The 23,530-nt window shown below is 38.2% G+C and overlaps 1 protein-coding gene across 2 annotated transcripts in view; it reads left to right on the top strand.

Moving 5' to 3' along the window:
* Positions 1 to 1,571: 1,571 nt before the first annotated feature.
* parp8 (poly (ADP-ribose) polymerase family, member 8) overlaps positions 1,572 to 23,530 on the top strand; it is a 45,924-nt gene continuing 23,965 nt past the window's right edge. The window contains exons 1-4 of one of the 2 annotated variants that reach the window (XM_053228977.1): positions 1,572 to 2,284; positions 2,830 to 2,884; positions 19,983 to 20,020; positions 22,857 to 22,946. In XM_053228977.1, coding sequence (XP_053084952.1) covers positions 2,200 to 2,284; positions 2,830 to 2,884; positions 19,983 to 20,020; positions 22,857 to 22,946 — 268 coding nt within the window. In that variant the 5' untranslated portion in view covers positions 1,572 to 2,199. The remainder of the gene's footprint in view (positions 2,285 to 2,829; positions 2,885 to 19,982; positions 20,021 to 22,856; positions 22,947 to 23,530) is intronic. The other variant, XM_026931246.3, reaches the window with a different exon arrangement.

Here is a 23,530-nt window from a genome sequence, read left to right as displayed (position 1 = left end):
TGCAACAATACCTCTATGAAACTAAATTAGACAGTGAGCATGCGGCCCTACGATTGCATAACATCTAGAAAGGAGAGCTAATTAATAAAACATCAGTATATGTCAAATAGCAACATTTTAAAATCATTGTTCACTCAAAAGCAGTAATTAGTATTTTGATGGAATTTCAGTTGTATGGAGTTGTGAATGAGGACTTTAACATTTGTTGAATGACTGATATACAGTATATGGTGGGGCTCTGGACGAGCTGCCACTGCTTTCCCAGAGTTTCTGAGAGATGTAGTTATTATTCAAACTAGCCTATCACAGCAAGATTTACAAAGTCTTTTAGTTTCTCATCATTTGACAGTACCGGACTACTACTACTACTACTACAACAAATGATAACAACATTAATAATAATCCTAACAATAAATGTATGGGTGTATGCTCTATTTGCCCGCATACAGAACTGTATAATTCCTAATACTGGTGAACAGTGAAAACTGTTATATAGAAGGTAGGCATTCCATAACACTTACAAATCTAATATATGTAGAATATTTTGGCCAAAATGACAAAAAAATACAACAGTTACAGCATAATCAATCAAAATCAACCAACAACGTTTCAGATGGCTAAGGACACGTGATGAGAATGACACAAGACCACATCCTTGAAACAGCACTATACTGGACACCACCAGGGGAAAGGAGCACCACCTGGAGACAAACAGGGATATCAGAATGACAAGACCTTGGGCACACTAGGGGACAAGCACGACTCATGGCTAAGGACAGAGGCAGGTGGCGGAAACTGGTTGTGGCCCTATGTCTTGATGTCTATGACGAAGAGAGTGAGTAAGTAAGTAACAAAAAATACAAACCAAATCTCTTTATATTTAACATTTCCAGTTCCAAAAAATTTAAGTGTGTATTTCTACACAGCTCACACACTGACATCATATGCTTTAATGAAAATAGTCATGTGGCTACTGTTAGCATCTGACATACTTTACCTTGTTGTGCTTCAATTCAGGATCAGGATCAGCTCGAATATCCATCCATTCTCTGTAAAATCAAAATCACTTCTTATCCTACACAGGGTCACAGGGAGCCTGGATCCTATCCCAGGTGACTTGGGGCACAAGGCAGGGGACACCCTGGTTGGGGTGCGAACCCATAGCAGGGGGCACACTACAGACAATTTGAACCCCTATCCCTGGACGTGTGAGGCAAACGTGCTAACCTCTAAGCCACCATACCCCTGGATCGAAAATCCAATCTACCAGAGTACCCAGGGGAAACCCCTGAAGCACAGGGAGAACATACAAACTCCACGCACACAGGGCAGAGGCAGGATTCAAACCCCTATCCCTGGAAGTATGAGGCAAACGTGCTAACCTCTAAGCCACCCTGACCCCAGATCAGAGGTCCGATCTACCCGGGGTGGCCATGCTTCACACTAGGGTGGCACTGGTCACCCCTGTGACCCCAGTGGCCACCTCTTAGCTATGCTCATGGGTAGCTGATCAGACTAAACTGGATTTTTCAGTAGCCCCTCCCCTTTTAAGGACGCTACAGATCTTAATTCAGTACTGTGTTATCTCAACACTAGAGTGAGGGAATCTACCATGCGCAAGAAAAAAGACGAGCATGACATCATCACCAGGCTGGATTTGACTCCGACTCGGGTGGATGCATGACTCTGGATGGATGCTTTATACCGTTTATTCTCGTGTTTATTGTCGTGTGGCGCTGCTTTCTTTTTTTTTGCGGTAGTTTCACTTTAACGGCTCGCGCTCGCTGAGAATCGCCATTGTTGAGGCTCGCGCGGTGATGAGTAGCAGCGTTAGCAGCGATGCTTCCGCCGTCAAACTGACACCTACATGCTATCAGTCGCGAGAAGGAGCCTCCAGCTGCCGAGTGGGCTGCGGTTTGGGTTTGGCTTTGTTTCTTTCTTTTCTTTTCTTTTCTTTTTTTTTTTGACGTGTGATTCTGTCATTTGGGTGTTCGCTGAGACGCCATGAGAGCTTGCGAGTCGGCGGCCGGAGTGAGAGCGGAGCGCTGAGTGTGACACCCGGGTCAGCTGTGTAGCCCTGCGCGCGTTTCCGTCGTGACTGAGGAGACGGCAAACACACGGCACGGCAACACGAGCGCTCACACCTGCACACACTGTCAGAAAGGCCGTTCCGCTTGAGGGTTTTGGAGTTTGAGGGGGATGTGTTCAAGGCAAGAGAGAATTCAAAAAGACGTCGACGTTGTAATCCAGAGGTGCCAGGCGGAGAAGGACTGCCTTTTCTCGGGTGAGTTTCCACAGCAGCTCGACTGTTTTCCTCTGTTCCTCACTACACATTCACAGCTTTGCCTCTGTTTGTCCTCCTCACACCCAAACAAAGGCTCCTACAAACACTGAAACAACATGTCTGCTTTCATCAGCATGCTTCACATCCTGAAGAGCTCTGCTCCTTTATCCAGGCTATTAGTGCAGATATTTATTAGGCAGAGTCAAATTATCATAACAAGACCTTACTGTCCTCATGTTAAAGCGTTAATATTCCCATAATGCACTTCAGTGCGTAAAAATGAAAGCTGTTTCTTTGGAATAAAAATGCCTTTGCGTCTCTAGCCCATGGAAAGAGTGTAAACAAGCATGAGTATGCTGTGTAAATATTAATTAGGCGATTTTGTGTTTGCTTCCTCAATATCCGATGACAGCGGAAACCCCTCGTCATGTTGCCATGGAGACTACACTTGTTGAGAGGGACCTTCCAGTCTGTGTGCATTTAAACATACATATAGGCTGTTTCAGAGATATTTCATTGCATGCCATGTTTTCTCCCTGTTGCAGATTTTCGATTCACAGACGCCACCTTCACGTTTACCTGCTCCAAAGGATCGAAAAGGTAAATTATTCACACTGATTGTAATTATGTGTTAGCATCATTACACTGAATTATTATACTGCATGTCTGGCTCCTCCTTCACCTTCTGCAGCTTCTGCACACATCGAAAAAACCCTCAGTGATGACTTGCAGGCAGGTTGATGTGCACATATCCTTCATATCTACAGTCTACAGTCCAGTGCAGAAGTTTGCACCCCTCCGGTTTCTTGGTGAAAAACAGGAAATTCATTCATCTTCAGTTAAAACGCTTTATCTTGGGAGCCTATCCCAGGAACACTGAGCCGGAGGCAGGAATACACACTAGTTAGGATGCCAGTCTACCGCACAGCACCGTGCACACCCACGCACACACTCATTCACACGCTCATTCACATCAAGGGGCAATTTAGCAAAGCCAATTCACCTACCTGCATGTTTTTGGAAGCTAGAGGAAACTAGAAGAAACCCATGTGGACACGTGGAGAATATATGAAACTCCATACATACAGTAACCCAAGCTCAGGATTGACCCAGGAACCCTGGAGCTGTAATTGTGGCAGCACTACCCTTTGTGAAAAATGTACAGTTTTACAATTTATCTTAAAAAAAAAAATCCAAGATCTTAAAAATAAAATGTAGACAATCCCAAAAATAAGACAAAACCGGCAGAAATAGTTAGTTGGAAAAGATGTTTTTTTCCATGACTTTCTCAGTCTCTACATCGTATTTGAAGAAGGCAGTGTATAACAGAAGTGTGAAGAATAATGGACAAATATTTCCCAAGCAATGTGGCTAAATCATTCTGAATATTACAGCTGAGAGGATATAAATGCCATTCAGAGGATACAAAAGACACTGGAGGCAGTTACTAGAGAATATCTATATCACATATATAATTATATACTTGTACATACCTAACAAACTCAATAATAAGGGAATGTAAACCTTCAACTGTACCTACGTTGTAATAAAGCTCTATATAACATGGACCCCCTATAACATCTCATTCAACTTCTATGCCTGACCTTTATTTTATTAGGCGTGTGCAAACTTCTGCACTCACTTCTATCTATCATAGATACCCTTTAACATCTCATTCACTCTATGGTAGCTTCACTGAACACTGGGTTTATTATTTGCTTTTGATCTTTTTAAACTAAGCTGGACTAGAAAACCTTTGACACCCCCTGATTATCTGTGGTTTTTGATTTCACAGTCAGCTGTTGTATCAACATTGTGTGTGAAATTGTCAGACCAAAACTAAGCAAAAGTTAAATGTTTGATTTTGAGATGAGGGCCAGGGTTAGCAGCAGTGTTTCCAACTTGGATTTGTTGTTAGATTTGGTGACCTTTCAGACCTCTTAATGACTTTATTTCAAAAAAGTGTGCAGTGTCAAATTTAGCAACTTTTTGTCCGGGCTATAGCGATCATCCTGCACTTGATACAGCTCTCCAGCTCATATCAGAGCTGCTGGGTATATGAGTTGAGAAAGCAGGTTTGTTTACCACCAGTGTGTAAACCCTCACTGACCAATCACTGATCGCCATTGCTCTCAACGACCAATCACTGATCACCATTGCTCACAACGACCAATCACTGATCGCCATTGCTCACAATGACCAATCACTGATCATCAGTGGTTGTCCCACTTGCACAGTTCATTGTTATTTATATTAAACTCTATTCTTGCTATATTTGCAAGTAATAAAACCAATTTATTCAATCCATAACTGTTTCCTTAATGTCTATTTCCCAATTCATTACTAAAACCGCTTCTTTTTGTCACCTTTCTAGATAGAAATTATAAGATTTTGTTTGTGGTTTGTGATGCTGTGACCAAAGATGACTTCTTTCTATAAGAAAGCCCTGTCCTCCTGTGTCGTATTCACATGTTTAAATATTGTAAAAGGTATTCTAGTGATAACAGGTTGTTAACTGTCTTTGTTTCACTTTGCAGTTTTCATACACACTGGTGGTGCTTATTTTGCCGTATATTGTAACATCATATCTGTAGTGTGACTAATATGAGCTGTTATGTTGACTGTGTTCTCTAGCTATAGGTCCTGTCTATGTCGGGTTACAGTATGTAGTTTAATGTATAGTTTTGTAACATATTTTTATGCCGTGCTGTATACTGCTACAGTACAGGCTTGATTGCTGTATTGATACAAGTCTGTAGCTTTATGATGCTATTAAACTGGTGTAGTATTTTGCCTGGACACTTGTCTGTGATAAGAAGACTGACAATAAAGCCGACTTGACTTGACTTGAGTATGAATAAGCAATGCCTTACTTTTTCCTTCTCACAATTAAAGAGACATACCTCTAAAATGTTATCAAGCAAAACAACCAGCAAAAAAAAAACAACAAAAAAACAAAACAGCATCTATTCATGGATTTTTGTGAAGTTCTGATAAATAGCCTTCTTATAAGAAAGTTAGGTATGGACCTTTTCAGCTTTGTAAGTATTGCTGGGTAACACATACACTCTGGCTGTCAGGTAAAACCTGATCCAGAGTCTTTCCCTCCGTCTAACGATGCATATCACTTTGGAAAATACCCTGCAGTCTGTCGATTCAGTCTGTCCATGTGGTTTCATAGCAACTGCTTTGTGTTAGGTTGGCAGCCCATGTGGCTGCTCTTGTTATAGATTTAGAATCAGCCTCACCGTAGATAAACTTTCATAAGTATTCGACTCAGGTGCCGCCCATGGTATATATGCACATTGTGTGTTGTTGTGGTTTATTTATCTATTTATGTGTGCTGCTCCGGTTTGGGGGGAGAAGGGCCTGTAATATAGAGTAATCTTTATTTTCAAGGATGAGATTCTAAGATTCTGAAAAACAAAAAAGAGAACAACGCATGACTCTTCCTTACATTCCTTTGTCTTTTAGACATACACAGTTGGCATTGAGCAATCATGAACCATTCTTCTGTTGGGAAAGCACCTTTCTGTTTGTCTTTGTGCAGTTGTGTGCAAAAGCCTGTGGCTTATATTTTGAGGAAATTCCTTTCTGTAGAACCCATATACTATAATTTTTCATGTAACAGAGCTGTGTTATCTGATGAAGCATATATATTTCCTTTCATCGTGCTGTTTAGACAAAGGCAGACAATTCTGGTAAGTGTCGAATGTGGGTTATAGACCACAAACAACAGTGCAGTCTCTGAGCTTGTGAGTATCCCTGGTTTCGTTTCTGTCTGTCCTGCACGCTGCCCAGTTAGTGTTCTGTAATGCAGGGCTTCTTAACCTTTCTGTAGCCAGGGAACCATGTAAAATAAATTCCACAGACCCCCTCAGTATTAGAGATTTATTTCATGAATGAATTTTTTTTAGTGTGTATGATAATAGTTTGTCTATTAGTGCTGTAGAGCTTTCTATTACTGAACTTTCTTGATTTATAGGCTACATGTTTTTGTATATTGAGATTTGGATTAAACACATTCAATTCAAGTGACCAGTCAAACAGACTAATTACTCTAAGAAGACTATAATAATTATAAGTTTTCTAATGATAGATTGTGATTTCTACCTCTATAAGTAAATAAAAAAATCACAGACCCCCTGGCTATGCTTCACAGACCCCACTGCTCTGAACTGCTGCTATAAACAGCGCCCTAGTCATATCTGAATGAAAGCTGACATACCTCAGTGGGAGATGATTCAAACAGCTAAAGTAGCCTATGAGACAAGTACTGTTATATGTATGTAGTATTAAAAGTACCAAAGGATTAAAAAAAGAAGAAGCAGAAGGAACCTTTCAGGTTGATTTACATGAAAAAATGTTTCATGTCTATCAGTGTGAAACCAGTTTCAAAAATTCACCTGATCACATACTCCACATCCTTTCACCTTCAGATTCTAGAAATGTTCTCCTCATGGACAGAGTGTATAATAATCATATTATATATGACTTCTGCTCTCTGAGCAAAGATGTGAGCAGGTTTTTTTTGCAGCTGGGTTTTTGCCCCTGGCTCCTCCACTCTCCAAGATCTGTTTCAGTGAGGAATAGTTAGCTCATCCTCTGCCGGGGAAGAAAGACATTGTTAGATGGGTTTGGGTTCGAAGAGATTAAATACCGTCTGTCTGTGGAATATTGTGCGTCAGTCGACTCTCACCTATCTTGGATGGACGCAATTACTCATTAAACACTTACGCTCATTACTGTCATTCCAAAACGGTGGGGAAAGTCCTGTCACTATGAATTTCAAATCGAATTTTTCTGACATGTTTAATTACAGCTTTAAAATCAACTTTATAACAATATAATTTGCAATGAGGTAATTACCAGTGTTATCTGTTTTAAAAATCGGGTCGGATTTGTATTCACAGCTACTTGCACGCTAACTAGCTAATTATCGTTAACAGACTTGGTTACTTGCTTTGCACAGAATTTACAAATAAAGGCCAATGTCTGAAACATGTAGCAAAGTTTGGGCAACGTGATGTATTGTCAGCCATGTACTGTATGTGTGTATGAAGACATCAGTTAAGTCTGGAACTGTCTGTATATGTGCATGTGTGGATATATAATATACCATGCATAACTCGTGATTCTTCAAGGAATAATGTGTTTCATTAAAGTTTGAACAGATTGCGTGATTATGAATGGGGGTGTGGGAACACGAGGACAGGAGTAGTGGGAATTGTCATGTGTGTGTGGGTGGATGTGAAGGATTTTTCTTGACTCTCCGTCCTCCCTAAATGTCTGTTCATGTTTCAGACACTTTTTATACTACAGTGGCTTCAGACTTAACGGTAACTTGAGCATGAACAAAATAAATACAACCTTGCCATATATACAGTAAAGGGTTAAAGTAATGTTGTGATCATAGCATCCAGGCAGCACGAGCTGATGCGATCCATGTTAAATGTTAGCTGGTTCAGTGCGAAAAGTGGGAATAGTTAGCTAGTTCATTTTTGTAGTTGATGTCTGCTTATTTTGGCATACCAAATTTGAAGCACAGTCACTCAAGTGACTAGATCCCATCAACATCCAACCGGGCATAATTAGCCCTGCTCTCTGGGTGGAAAAGCTGGCCTTCTTCTCTTGGCTGTTAAACAGAGCAGTGTCTGATAGCTAATTTATACAGAAAAGGGCAATTTGTGCTCTACTCCAAGTGCATTCAGCTGCCCTATAACGCTGCATGAACAGCAATCCAAAAGCATGTGCCAGCTGGCTTCTCGTGTTATGGAGGAGGCATGTGCTAGCGTTCACCTTCCCAGTCTGATAGCTGGGAACCAGCCACAACTAAATTGGGTAAAAATCACAAATGGTTATGCATGTACTAACAAGGTTCCTGAGATTCTTTGAGTTTATATGTACACAACTGCAAATCCTTAGTTAAATTTCTGTTAGCACTTGTTATCCCAGTTGCTAATGTATTTTGTGTATGTAGGCTTTACCAGTGCTAGGAACTCAGCAACTTACCTGAAACACCCTGAAGCATTGCTTCTCTGACACATACCTTTAAGTGTCATCTGTATTTTAGTGTTGTGGATTTTAAACTTGGACAATACTTTACGACTGGTTTTGCAGTCGGTGTCTTTATACTGTCGAAAACCGTCAGATCATACACTGTGAATAACTGTGAAACCATGACATTGTAACAACCCTAACAGCCAAATAATTACTTGATCTATATATAAATAATTAACGTTACAACTATTGCATAAAAGCGAGAGGCGATTAAGCAGGAAAAACATCACCTGCTCTTTTTCCAATTTTCAACTGTCCAGTTTTGGTGATCCTGTGCCCACTGTAGGCTCAGATTCCTGTTCTTGTCTGTCAGGAGGGGAACCCGATGTGCTGTTGTAGTCCATCCGCCTCAAGGTTTGACAGTTTGTGCTTTCTGAGATACTTTCCTGCTCACTGTGACTGTAAAGAGTGGTTATTTGACTTACTGTAGCCTTCCCGTGAGCTTGAACCAGTCTGGCTATTCTCCTCTGACCTCTCTCAGCATTGGATGTTTTTGCTTTTCGCACCATTCTGAGTAAACTCTAGAGACTGTTACGAGTTAAAATCCCAGAAGACTGGAAATTTCTGAAAAACTCAGACTAGTTCATCTGCTTGATGTGAACATTAACTGAAGCTCTGGGCCTATATCTGCATGATTTTATATCTGCATGCTTTGTATGCTTATAGAATTATATTTAACAATATTTTGATTTTTTTTGTTCAGTCTGTTTCCCAAAAATCATGCAATTGAGATCAGATGGTGGTCATTTACTGCTTATTATAAGCTGTATAGGCACATTTGTAATGCGTTGGTGATGTGGCCAGCAGCCTGTTTATGTCCTGTACTCTGTTTAAATGATATGGAGTTGCTTAAAGTCAGTTAGATGAAGTTGAAGTTGAAGGCCTCCTGAGCCATCACGGATTAAATGAGCTGTCTTATATTGCTTCCTTCCCTGTGGCCATGCAAATTTTCTGATAAATCCCTTGATAAATGCTAATTAAAATGGAGGTGTCCAGGAATGCACTATATGCTCGCTCCAGCAGCACTGGTGCAGATAAGGCGGACTTGTGAAAAGATTTATGAATACGGAGTAGTGGCATTCGATATTTTAATTAATTCTGCCTTAATTAGGGCTGCCCCTGGACCTAGACTGCATGCTCTGCAGGTCTTCTGAAAGATGGGCTAATTCACTATTTACACTCCACTTATTGATGGTGGATGTGGTGGGAATAAATGAATTGTACGGTTGACTGTAAATAGACCTCAGTAAATATGCGGTCAGTAGCGTTTTCTACATCACATGCTACAGTTCATGTATCTGCCTGCCTTTTTAATGACACGTCAGCCAAGTTTGTTTCCCTTGAACAGAAAGTGAGTGTCAGTAACTGTCTATAATAATGTGAAATCTAAGCCCTGTATTATTACTGCTTTACATTGCAAGGATTTACACTCAGCTCCATTTGGCATCCTTCATGAAAACAAGTTAAAAAAAATGTTTAATACATGTAAAGAGTGATATTTCAAGCTGAAACAATGTAGAGTTTTATTTTACCAGAATGTTTTTCACTGTATAGTGCATTTTTTTCTACAAAACTACTTTTGAAATTAGTCACCTCCTACAATTAATATCTCTTGATATGACAGCAGGAAATTAAGTGACTGAGGCACTGAGGCGTTTTCCTCTAATCTTTTACAAAAATCATCTAACTGTGAACAAATACTTATCAGTCATTTACTGCATTTTCTACATATAGCACATTTGAGACCCCAGGGTCAAATAATTTAGATTATGGGTTCATTATTCTGTTGAAAGATCCATGTACAGGCATGTTGTTACCCCCTGGCAGAGGCAACCAGGTTTTGGTTAAGATATCCTAGTATATGGCAGAATTCATGATGCCATCTACCCTAACAAAAGCTCCTTGTCAATTAGATGGAAAAACAGCCCTAAAGCTAATCAGTTGCCTGTCATCGTATTTTACAGGTTTTTTTTTTTTTTTTCAGATTTTTTTTTTCATGTTTTTCAGATTTTTTTTCTCATCTGACACACAACACATTCAAATTGTAGTTCCGATGATGCTTGGTGAACTTCAGGAAGTACATTTTGTGGGCTGCAAAAACCTTGTTGTGATGAAAGTGGCATCGAACTTGACAACCCCAAGAATCAGATACTTCGCTGTGATATTTGGGCTCAATTTTTTTTATTTTTGAAACAGACAAATCTGTTGCAATTTAATGCTGTTAGATTGCCTAGAATATTAATTATTAATATATTAAGCAGAAAACAGTGAAATAACCAACAACATTAACCATAATTTCCTTTTGTGATTAGAACTGCATAAATTCTACATGGTCAGTACACTGTCATGCAGGAAATTGGGCTTGTTGGAGAATTTATTACAGTTCTTCTCTCTCTCTTTCTGTAGGAAAAATCCCAGACAGCCTCAATTTAAAAAAAACTAACAAAAACAAAACAAAACAAACAAAAAACATGGTTTATTACTTAATATTGTCCATTACTTAACAAAATACAAATTTCTCTGAAACAGAAATTTTTTTAAAGAATGTAAGACAAAATGTATATAAAAAGTTCTCATTAGTAAGCAACACCAGTGGTATCTTTTGTTATCTTTTTCGAAGACTTTTGCTACTTTCAGGCCTGTCCATTGCTTGAATGCATTACCCGTATTAACTCTAGTATTGCATCTTGCTGCATTGTACCATGTTTTAGATAAATAATGAAGTGAATTTGGTCCTGTGTCCTCTGTGGCATGACCTCTTCAGTCAGCCAAATTTCAAATGACGAATGAACACATAATTAGCACGGGCAGCTACTGGGCTGGGTTGCCAAGGCTGTGTGACTAAAGCAACTCAACAAGCAACCAAAACCAGCCCAATACCCAAACTCAAAACACGCTCCATACAGACCCTATACACTGCATTTAAAGTCCAGCATCATAACAACCGATTACAAAGTTACAGCGCTGTTCAGTGAAATGTGAGTCATATTATTTTTTTCAGTATCATCACACATTCAAATGCAGTTTAGCTTAAAAAACATTTTTTTATACTTTAATATGCATTTTTATTAGAATAGTAATGTAACCTGTTTGAATTTCAAAACACTGAAACAGAGGGCAGTGATGCCTACATCACGTTTATAGTCAGAAACGAAATTCGTTTCGTTAAGCTCTTAATGCATATTCAAAATACTTGTCTTCAGGATTACATATGTGCATAAATTAATGTAGTCAGCTTTAGAAGATGGAAAGTTTAATGTGAATTACAAGTCAGACCTCTGGATTGATTCACTGGCATGTGTCAATGAGTGAACTAGGTTTTTAAATGTCACAGTTGTTCAGAGAGGTGGTGCTTTGCATTACAATCAGGAAGCTGATGGAGGGCTGTCTATGAAAACACTATCACTGCTGTGTGTGTAAGAGGAAGTGATATACTTCCTGCTGGTTTTTTTTTGTAGTTGTGTTACTTCACTTTTTTTTTTTGGGAGGGGGTTGGGCGGGATTGCACTTGGTTCCTGTTTGTATGATAAAAATGCATGCTAAAAAATATTCCAGTGATTCTGTTCTCCAAACCTCCATTTCACACAGATGATGTGTGGGGTATTTGTGTTTCTGACAATGTCCAATCAATCCTACCTGCTACAGCGGTTTGTACACACCAAAGCTTTGCTTTTGCTGGGAAATGACCTTGTAAAAATAACACCATTATGGTGAGATTTTTTTAAATGGCTACCGAAACAAGACAAGACATATAGCTAAGTATTTTGTTTCTTTTTTATATTAAGACTTAAATGAGTTTTCCTGAACATTACTGGAAATGCGCTATCACAGTTTGTCCTCCGAGCTTCATATCAAACGACCTGCTCCCATCTGCATGAGTGTCCAGTTGCCTTCCTCTGGTCAGAATCGCACACAGAAGTGCTAACATCTCTGGTGATTTTTGGCTCTTTGCTACAGTGATACTGGAGACACTGGAAAATTACTCTGTTCTGTTTTTCAAGGTAAAAGTCTGGTCAGAAAATACAGGTCACTGAAAGGGAAATTACATGGGATGTGACACATGCACATGTATTTTATTTCTGGTAGTGTTTACTTTCACTTTGCGCTGGCTTTATCTAGGGCAACTTTGACCTGTGAATTCTAAACCCTTGACATCAAGAGCCGATAGAAAACAAGTGGGCAGGACTGTCATCTCTTTGGACATGAGAAAAATGCAGCTGCATATTATTAAGTATGTCAGACTTTCACATCGTTGTGTTCTTACTGTGCTTGGTGCACATCTGGAAAAAAAACCCTGTGCACTGACATATGCTAGGGTTTTGGTTTTTTTTGTCTCTGTCTACTAGTATTTTCTTGTTCGCCGTGTTGTCAGATCTGCACATGTATTATTACTGTAAGGTTTTCAGACTTGGCCTGGACGTGTGAAGCCACACCCAGAATGGATCGCTTTGTGTGGAGAGTGTTAACTGGAGGAAGAATTCCACCTAAATCATGGATCAGATGCACAGTTATACATGTTGCTATATAGGTGCTCTCAGTGTAAGCATTCACACCCCGGAGAGCTGTTTGTGATCACCCTGTGACATGTTACTTGACAGACAGGACCAGATAGCTTTCAAACACCAGCGTTCACTTGAGGCAAACCTTAGACTTAGTTTTCATGTGGACCAGAGATTGCTTTTCTCAAGTGTGTAATCAGCTTAACCAGATGTGCTGAACTCTTGAACCTGACAAAACTCAAATATATAAATGATTCTGCAGTAGGCATAGGTGCAGACACAGTTCCTAATGACAACCCAATGATAACAGCTAAACACCACAGCAAAGCTCTACTTTGTGCTTATCGTTCCTGAGTTGCTTGCAGGGCTCAGAAGACGCGTCAATGACTACGACACATATTTCATCAATGCTTTTTATGGGTTCTTACCGAGCGCTAATTTCATCAAGTCCAATTTCGGTCACGGTTATGAGCTTTGGACGCCGCAGGGCTGTGCTTTATGGCTTGCACAGAAAACGGCAGCTGAGAACAACTCTATAAAGGGGCAGTAGGAATAGGATCTTAACACACCTCATGATCATGATGTGATATGATGGGTGTGTACAACACTTTCACAACTCTCAAAACTCCCTAATGAAACACCATTGGTGAAACACAGCCTCTTCAGCATGGATTTGTGAGGCTGAGCAGGTGAGAAGACTTAATCAAGCCAGTGAGAGCTAGAGCACAGTTCATATTTCATTTCTGCTTTAGTCTTATTTCTCTGTTGTTTCAGTGTATTGTAACAAATGAGGGATAGTACTGCAAAATAAAATATTCCACAGATGCTCACACTGACCACTATTTTTAAGTATTGTCCTACTTCTTAAGGTGTATAAATAACGTAGGTATATACAGATATGAAGGTACAGTATATACCTACACCTGAAGAATGATCTCTCTCTCTTGAGGATTAGAAAGTACACTTTGTGGATGGAGGTGGAGCAACCAACGATCATCTCCAAACAGTGCTGTTTTTACATGTTTACTCTGTGAATTTCACACCTCCAGACCCCAGTGTCATGTGACTTCAGGTGTCAATTACAGACCCTACATGTTCAAACTGTCTCTAAGACTGACCTAGAGTTCACGGTGACACATCTGCATGGCCTAAGCAACCATCTATCCAATCCACATGTACTTCAATTCCCAGAGGGTTTTTTTTTTCGGCATGAGCTTTAAATATTTTCTCATTCAAGCCTAATAATTGATTTATGCCTAAATCCTATACCAAACTGACAACACAAAAAATGCCAGATACCCGTAAACTTGGTTTACTCATTCTCATAGCTAGCCTATCCTTTATTAGTTGAATTCTCTTATCTGATTGGTCAGAAGAGGTGCATAATTTTTGTATAACAGAAAGGCTCAGACAGTAGTTCTAGCCGTAACATACTGTTGCTAGGTTGATATTAATACGCTTATCCTAATACATTATTTTTCCTATAGTAACAGCTCATAAACAGGAACTTGTATGATGGGATGCGCCGCATGCCCAAAATGGCAAAATATTAAGCTTTTAATGGTCTTAATAAATCCTTGGTCAGGAAATTAGCGTGAATTAAACAAATACTGTAGATTTTTCCCTGCTCTATCATTCCTGGTTCCATTTATGAGCTTGTTATCACAGGCCCTTGATAGGCTGCATCTGGTGTGGCAGATAACCAAATAATGACTAATCTTTTAAGAAAAGAACACATCCCAGAAGATACTTTTGGAAAATTTTGTACACCCAGATTGTGTTAGTTTGAATTTTACATCAAACATTTTAATCATTATTATGATTTTACCATTGTGTACAAGAAGACTACAGAAGTGAACTTCCCTGTTTGTAGCTTTTCGCAGAGCAGTTCACTCCAGCCAATGGTGGCACACGAGGTCTCAGGAGTGCATTTGTTTCATTCTTGCTCATTTTCTGACCAGTGATTTGTTGTTAGGACTAGTAAAATCTTAAGATTTTGCCATTTTAGGCTTTGCTCATTTTTTTTGCCCAGGGGTGTATAATCTTTGACGAAGTTTTGTTAGAAGACGTTTATTTAACATTTATGGAAGGCGTCTCAAGTGTCAGTGTTTTGAAAGCGTCACAGTGCTTTGCAGAGTTTCTCAGCACAGGAAAGTCTTGAAGACTGATGACTTTCTAGTTTCTGCATTGTTTGAGAGAGAGAGGAAAGGTGACGTTTGTGAGAGAACTGTTTATCGTTGCCATAACGTAAGTGATAGCAGGAACTAAAGTCTCGATGATGTTCCACAACATTAAATCTAACTATAAACCATTAAAATGCATGACTTGTTGTTCCTTAATAAATTTAACATTATAATTGTTGGCAAATTGCTGTGGTATAAGTGGAATAACACACTCTAGACCACGCTGTTATACAAAAATAATGCACTGCAGGCCATATTTTCGTGTAACTGCACGGTCCGTCGTGTATTATTCCTTACTCATAATAATATGAGACCATTTTAGAACCTCAGTGAAAGAACCGAACATGTACAGGAAGTGATTTCTTTAAATATTACAATAGTAATAATAGTTACTGACGTTGGAATGTTGGAAAAGCAGTGTATAAGATATTTTAATTTTTGGTTTTGCAAGCAAAAATTGTTTAATGACTACGAAATCCGTCAGGTGATTGTTAGCTGTGTAGTTAATACAGAAGATCATTAAACACTCCGGTATTTTCACGGTTTTAGTTCCCTTTTTAACTTCATGACATCCGGTGTCTTCTTCACTGTTGCCACATACAGCACTCTATTCAGAACTGTCTGTACAATGATTTCACCCAGGGCTTTTTGTTTACCAGACGCACACACACACACACACACACACACAGCGCTTGTGTTAAAAGCGAGCTAAACCGTTTCGGAAATCATGTCTCGTCTTTGAATTAAACCTACATGTTCAAACTTTGGAATTTATTTTATTTATCATTTCAACTTGAGAAAAAAATCTCTGAGAATTTTTTTTTCCTTTGCTGGATGTAGTAGTAAAAGGACAGCTTGTCTGTAGGTGTGTGTGTGTTCCCTAATGGCATTCTTTAGCCATGTGCTGTGTAATTAATAAGTGGTGTGTCACGCCGCAAGGACAAGATGTGGACACGACTTTTTTTTTTAAGTAGTAGTCTGAATATTGTAAAAGTGTTTCAGTCAAAAATCAGCTTAATTTAGCTTTCTTGGAAATGTCATCATGATGAGCACATGTGTGTGTATTGATCACGGTAGTAACAAAATGGTTCAAGTTGAATTCTTCACATCTTATATTATTGTGGTGTATCTGTTTATTTTGCTCTTGGCTATGAGTTGATAGTAATGTAGAAAGTTCCTGCAGTCAGATCAGATGCTTGTTCGGATGCTGATTTTTTTCTTCAGGTTTTGGCATTCTTTAAGAGTTTGAAATCTTCTAAATGTCCTAAAGACACACCCAATTTTCTACTGCTTAAAAAACCAAGCCAGTGTTTCCATTATATATACAGTACTGTGCAAAAGTCTTAGGCACATGCAAAGAAATGCTGTAGAGCAAAGATGCCTTCAAAAATAATGAAACTAAATGTCTCTACATTTAAAAAATACTATAAAGAGCAGTAACCAGTAATAAATGAAACAAATTCAATATTAGTTGTGATGATCCTTTGCTAAATAGTAGTCTCATGTATAACTGGTGCAGTTTTATAAGGAAATGAGCTGTAAGTGTTACTGAGCATCTTGCAGAAGCAGCCACAGCTCTTCTGGAGACTTTGACTGTCACACTTGCTTCTTATTTTTGCAGCAAAACCCAGCAGCCTTCATTATGTTTTCTGTCTGAAAAGTGGTCTGTTACATAATACGCTGCTTTCTTTACTGACATACAAACATTTTTATGTAACATTTAATTTTGTGCTGGAAAACTACTGTTTGGAAATGTAAAATGTTTTTTGTACTGACTTGATAATGTAGAAATCATAAAATAAAAATATATAACAAAGTTTGTACTAAAAAAAGTAGGGTGCCTAAGACTTTTGCACAGTACTGTATATATATATATATATATATATATATATATATATATATATATATATATATATATATATATATATATATATATATATTTTTTTTTTTCTCTCTCTCTCTCTCTTTCTATATATATATATATATATATATATATATATATGGATGTATGTATGTAATTAAGTATTTTTATAAGAACATTTTAAGGAACTCCTGCTTCATATGCTATATATAAACAGATATTTTCCACTACTTGCTGCTGTCAACTGCTTTGGAGAATAACATATGCCGACATATATATATATACACACAAACAGTGGGTGTTGTGGGTGGGTTGTTTCCCTGCATTGTTTTGCAAGAGGCTAGAGTGGACCGTAACTGTTGAATAATAAGGAAAACTGTAGCACAGATACTAGCTATGAAACTCACTTGTGTTCTTCTACGTTCTAATCAATACACAGATGTCCATTTCAGGTTTGGGAAAAAGTTTTTCATCACACACAGCAGGTGCATCACTGCTTTCCTCAGTTTCATCCTGTGCTTTCACTATGAGTGAGTAGAGTGAGATGTTAGTTACAATTAACAGCTTTTTCTACGGCTGAAATTGCAGCAGAAAGTTAATTAGAAAAATAGGCTTGTCAGAAGGCAGCTTGATTATTTTTTTTTCCCCAACCACAATTTGTGTGTAAATGTGCACCTAGGCCATGGCAGCACATAGAAATTTGCTCCTGTTGCTTTTTGCCGAGGCTTTGGTTGCCAGATCTTATGCTGGGAAAATGATTCACGTTGAGCTCTGAGTGGGAATTTCCACATTGGAATTTTGAGTTTCTTTCTGACAGCACAGGTTTTTTTTTTTACGACCAAAACCCAGAAATGGTGCAATTGGCAAACATGTCTGTATCAAGAGAAATAAAGTTATACAATAATATTGGTTTATATATTTGTTTATGATCAATTATATCTGATAAATTCCACCACCTGCTTCAGCCCTCGTAAAGATTAGAAAGCTATATGGTAATGCTAGCTAATGTTAGATGAACACTACAACCTCCGTTTTTATTTAGAACTGTAAATGAAAGTGTGTGAGGTTGGAGAGTTTTCCCATCCTCCCAAATTTCCCCACATGATGTTAAAGTGGCTTGCTGACATAAGTCTCAGCTGATGTTGCCACAGCTCATCAATTATTCCGTCATCTTTAAAGGATTACCTGGAATTCAGGCTCATAAACCTTTCATTTCTGAATTCTAAAAGATTTTAAGACTCTGCTTCTTTTGTCAATCACAGTGGCAGTTCAGCAGACAAGATTAATTTTTAATGCTTGTCAAACCAAAAGGCTACTATTTGGTAGAAGTCTGTGCGTAAATGTGCAGTGTTACTTCTTGAATTGTAGATTAATGGCACAGCGTAGAATCAAAAATGTAGTAGAAAATGAAATACTGCAGGACAGAACTTGATCAGCTCTTCCCCAGATGCTTTAAATAACCACATCTTCATTTTCTAGAAATCCTGAAGGACTCATAGGAGTACTGAGTTTAAGCAAATTACTCATGATAATCTATTTCCTCCATTTAATACCTCAGTGTGTGTCTCTCACTTCCCATTTCACATGAAGTTATCAGTTACTCTGAGAAAATGTGAGCTCTTGGGTGTCTGCCAACATTTTCTAGCACTGTCAGAAATATATTGTGGCCATGCTGCTAACAATCACTTGCTCTTGGCTTTTTACAATAAAAACCTAGAGGGCTCATACATCTTTAATATGCTTTTTGGAAACTTTTGCCGTTCTTTTTTCCTGGCTCATTATTAGCCTGAATATGAGCCCATTAGTTAGTTTCACAAGCAGACACGCTATTCTGATGTAGTGCATTCTAACAAAACGGAGCTTAGGCCTTTTTAAGTTTATGAGACTTTATCCTTGTGAAATTGCTGTCCTAAATATTTTTTAGAACGTTCACCGAAGGTGATAATTAGGCTTAGACATTCTCTCACAAAACGTTAGGCTTGAGTCATTAACAACATGACAAAGTGAAAATGTTGAAGAAATCTTCATTAGTGAAAATGAACACAATTGGCTGTTGCCATCACAGCCTTTCACCAGCACATTAACTTGAGCAAACATGTACAGTAACAGAGGCACTTTTATTTAGTTGTTACAGCTGTAAGGGCATGTGCAGGCTGCTCTTGTGACCTTAGGGCCTCCACTCTGTCAGTCATGCAGAAAACCCTGGTTACATCTGGTTACATTTACATCTCATTTTGGTTAAGCAAACCTCTGCACTGAGAAAGTACAACATTTAAAAGCAAATCATGCTTTTTGGTTTGTTTTCTGTCTTAACAAACCAATGTCTTCTGTGGTTCATAAGTCATATCATTACAACAAAAGGTAAGGATATAAAATGCTGACTGAAAACCTTCGTCCAGTTTGTCTTTATTGACCCAGTGATCTAACACACAGTTTAACTGGACAATGTATGCATAAGGATCATAGATAAAAAAAAAAAGAGTTTTGTTCTGTTGTGCTTGGTTTGACATAAATCCAGAATAATCCAAAGACATTTGTTAGGCTTGTTTTTGCCAAAAATGTAACTTCACACTGTCTTTTGATCTTTGAGACAGTGCAGCTTAGATCTGTTAGCCTATTTACACCAGCCACACCTGGATCCACCATATACATCTACTGTATATTTCTGTACTACTTATTACCAGTTATAGCACAACGTTGGAAATATGTAAAGCACTGTTTCTGAGCATAAAGAAGAGCTGGTGGTTGAAGGATGTCTGTTGGCATGCTCGGTTGATTTCACTGCTGATCCTTGAAATCGCATGAGAAATTAAAAAGTGCTGAGTAAAGCTGAGTACATTTCATTATAGCAGAGACTTAAGTGGATCAGTTGTAAAAACAAATCATCCATTCTTTTCTTCCATAATTATGATTACGTATTTATTGATTGAGCTAGAGTGAATTATAATTAGTTTAGATTTGATTGACTAAAACAGTGTAGTTGCCATGAAGCAGTATGTGGCCTACAGTTCCTAATTTTAGAAAAAAAAAAAATCTTTATACTGTATATTTACTTTGTCATATGTGTGATTTGTATTTTGTTACTATTTCCGCAGTGTGTCCTACTCTGTACATGTCTCTGATGATTATCCAGGTAAAGTATTTTGTCATTTTTTTTCTATATATATATTTTTCTACATCAGTGGTTCTCAAAGTGGAGTTCAGGGACCCCTAGGTGCCTGTGAAGCATAGCCTGGGGTGTGTACATATATAAATATAACCTTGATGTATAATAACCTTGATAATAGGGGTTGTTATTTCCATCACTCTAACTATATATATGGTTAGAGTGGTGGAAATCACAGCCCATATTATGAAGGTTATTATATTTAGGGGCTCTTGCACCGAAGTAACTCAGCACGTGTTCTATCGGTGGAAAGTTCAGGAATTAAAGGCTCTAAAATATTATTTGACAAATTTTTAATAGTGGTCGTGAAATAAATCCGTACTGAGGGGGTCCATGGAATTTGTTTTATAGTTAAAGGGGTCCCTGGCTAAAAAAGCTTGAGAACCACTGTATTACATCAACAGTGAAACTCCAAGATCAGTGGACATTGTGTTTATTTAAGCTCCGCCTGTATACTATTTCTATATGCAAGGAATATGACTTTATTTTGATTATTTGCACCTGAACTATTATATCAAACTCTGAAAGTATACAATAAAGGCAATAAAATTTGTAATTACATATTCATTAACCGTAATGGCTTTTAGCTGCCTTTTTTCGCCTTCTGATTGTCAAGGCTTAATGAACAGCATATTTAGAGATCATGTCAAGTTTCGCTGCACCACTATGACAAGCAGCCGGAGTCTTTTAGGCAGGGTTTAATTCGGTCAATGAACTATAATTGGCCTGCCAAGAAAGCTCCTGCAGGACATGTCATGCGAAAGCACAGTTAATGTAGCCGTTGCTGGATTGCCCACCGTTTCAGCATAAGGGCACATTTTAGCCTTTTTTCACACCAAGGGGTCACTTCAAAATGGTACTTCATTATGCTTTTACTGAGTCATTACACTGGTACATAAATTTTAAGTGCATAAATGCGTATATTTGTTATTGCATTCCCCTTGAAGCCTGTAACTTAATGTTTGCTGGAATTATTTATAATTCCATAACTTTTTATTACTGCAGAATGCTTTAGTGTAAACATCATTAACCACAGGTTGGATGGTAGCAGTGTGTTTTATGATCTGTACGTTTGGTCATGCTAGTTTGGAGAAAAGCTCAAGGGAGTTTAATTCTATCTGTTGTTATTGTTAGTGTGTCTCTGTAGTTGCCAGAGTAAGGAATAAAACAAGGACGTGGTGGCCTGACATGAAGCGCAGTTACTGGTACCACCCAGAAGTTAATCATTTTCCTACAACAGCACATCCCGAAGTGTGTCTTCCCTCTTATACCACTGCAATTTGCCAGTGCCATTAAGACCAGCGCATCCTACATTTTATCCATTTATAGTTATATTTAGTGTTGTGGAACATCCGAAACCAGTTCATGGTATCACTTATGTTATAGCAGCTATAAATAGTCGTTCCTTCACCAGCCTCTTTTCTCTCTCAAGTTAACAGGACAAAAAAAACACAGCTTGTCATGTTACCAAGGAACTTTTCTCATGGCCTTACTTCTTACTGTTATAAAGCGCTGACACTGGAGACTCCTTCCAAAAATTCTAAATATCTCCTTACAGTAAACAAAAAATGCTGCTGTTGTAGAAAACTAATTAACACATTCTAACTAAGAATTCAACAGCATTGTGGTGTAATACACTATATGGCCAAAAGTTTATGGACACCTGATCATCACACCCATATGTGGGTCTTCCTCAAACTGTTGTCACAATGTTGGAGGCACACAATTGTATAGGATGTATTTGTATGTTGTAGCATTACAATTTCCCTTCACTGGAACTAAGAGGCCCAAACATGTTCCAGCATGACAGTGCCTCTGTGCACTCCATGAAGACATGGTTTGCCAAGGTTGGAGTGGAAGAACTCGAGTGTCCTACACAGAGGCCTGACCTCAACCCCACTGAACACTTTTGGGATGAACTGGAACACCGACTGCACCCCAGATCTCCTCCCCTGACATCAGTGCCTGGGTTTCATTAAGGCTCTTGTGGCTGAATGAACACAAATCCCCACAGCCACGTTCCAAAATCTAGTGGAAAGCCTTAACAGAAGAGTGGAGCTTATTATAACAGCAAAGAGGGGACTAAATCTGGAATGGGATGTTCAGAATGAACACATAGATGCGATTGTCAAGTGTTCACAAACTTTTGGCCATACAGTGTACAAGAAGAACCACTAGTTTGAAATCTCATTATTGTGACTATGGATTTCTTGTTTTAGTGGTTTAGAGGATCAAATTGCTTTTTAATCTCAGAATGACACCGATACACTAATCCAGACCACATTTCCAAATCAGGGTCTTGATCCAGTATTCCGAATCTTAATCCTACCTTTGTCATAGTGCAGAGTCAGCTTTGCATAAGAATGTGCTGTTTCCTGGCTCACATTTGGTCATTGACAAAACCTGTCAGTTTGCATGAATAAGCCATGAAAAATAATGTAAAAAAAATAAGCATTTAGTACTGTGACACTTGGTTCAACAGGAAAAAAAAGGATAAAAAAAAAACCACATTATTTATTCAGACTCCTTCTTCATGTCATTGTGCAGTGCCTAAAGAAACATGACTGGAAACTTGACTTTCATTGCTAATTTGGTTATGCATCACAAGGAGATAAATTGTGTATTATAAATAGATACGTATTACAAAATTCAATGAGACCATTATCGTAGTCTGTTCATCTGTTTATTGTGTGCATGTAAACATGATTAATCAGAATTGTTTAATTAGGGCTTTATTATAGCCATAGATTGGTTGATTATTGTCCATGTTATTACTAATAGATGTGTGCTGTTTCCCTTTCAGACAACACATACGTCTCAAACTCTGAGAACAACGATGACGTATTAGTCACAAGAGATCCCATACCAGTTATTTTTCATAGAATTGCAACAGGTAAAGCCTTTCTGATATTATAATATTTAATACCATGTATTCTGTTTGTCTAGTTATAAATCCATTTGTAATGAAACAAATGCATGCAAGAATTGAATGATGCAGTGCAGTCTGTAGATTTGAGTGAAATTAGACTTTTAATTTTAATTGTCACAAACTCCTGGGCATCTGGAGATGGTGTTTATTTACTGTGAAATAATCTCTTCATTTTGCAGCAGGAAGGCTGATTTCAGTTTTGTTATTCAATATGTCCATTTGATTGAGCATGAAGCTCAGAACCAGATGGTAATTTCAAATTCAGCAGCTCATCCTGAGTTCAGTGATTGTTCGTTTAGGAAGTAATTCATGTACATATTGTTTCTCAGTGGTCACATTTTTTTTTGTAACTTGAATAGACTACAGATGGCCATTATCTTCTGTTAGTCAGTAAATTGGTACATTGTCATACATTCTGGGACTAATTATACAGTTTAAGCCTAGAGTTGAATAGTTTTCTCTTATTGCTTTTGCTGTTTAAATGTGAAATACTTGCTGCAAGTGTTCAGTTTTGTTTTTTCCACAAACGTAAATAGAAATTGTCTTGC

This window comes from Pangasianodon hypophthalmus, chromosome 24 (genome assembly GCF_027358585.1).
Source record: "Pangasianodon hypophthalmus isolate fPanHyp1 chromosome 24, fPanHyp1.pri, whole genome shotgun sequence".
NCBI classification, from domain to species: Eukaryota; Metazoa; Chordata; class Actinopteri; order Siluriformes; family Pangasiidae; genus Pangasianodon; species Pangasianodon hypophthalmus.
This window is presented reverse-complemented; position numbering and strand designations above follow the sequence as displayed.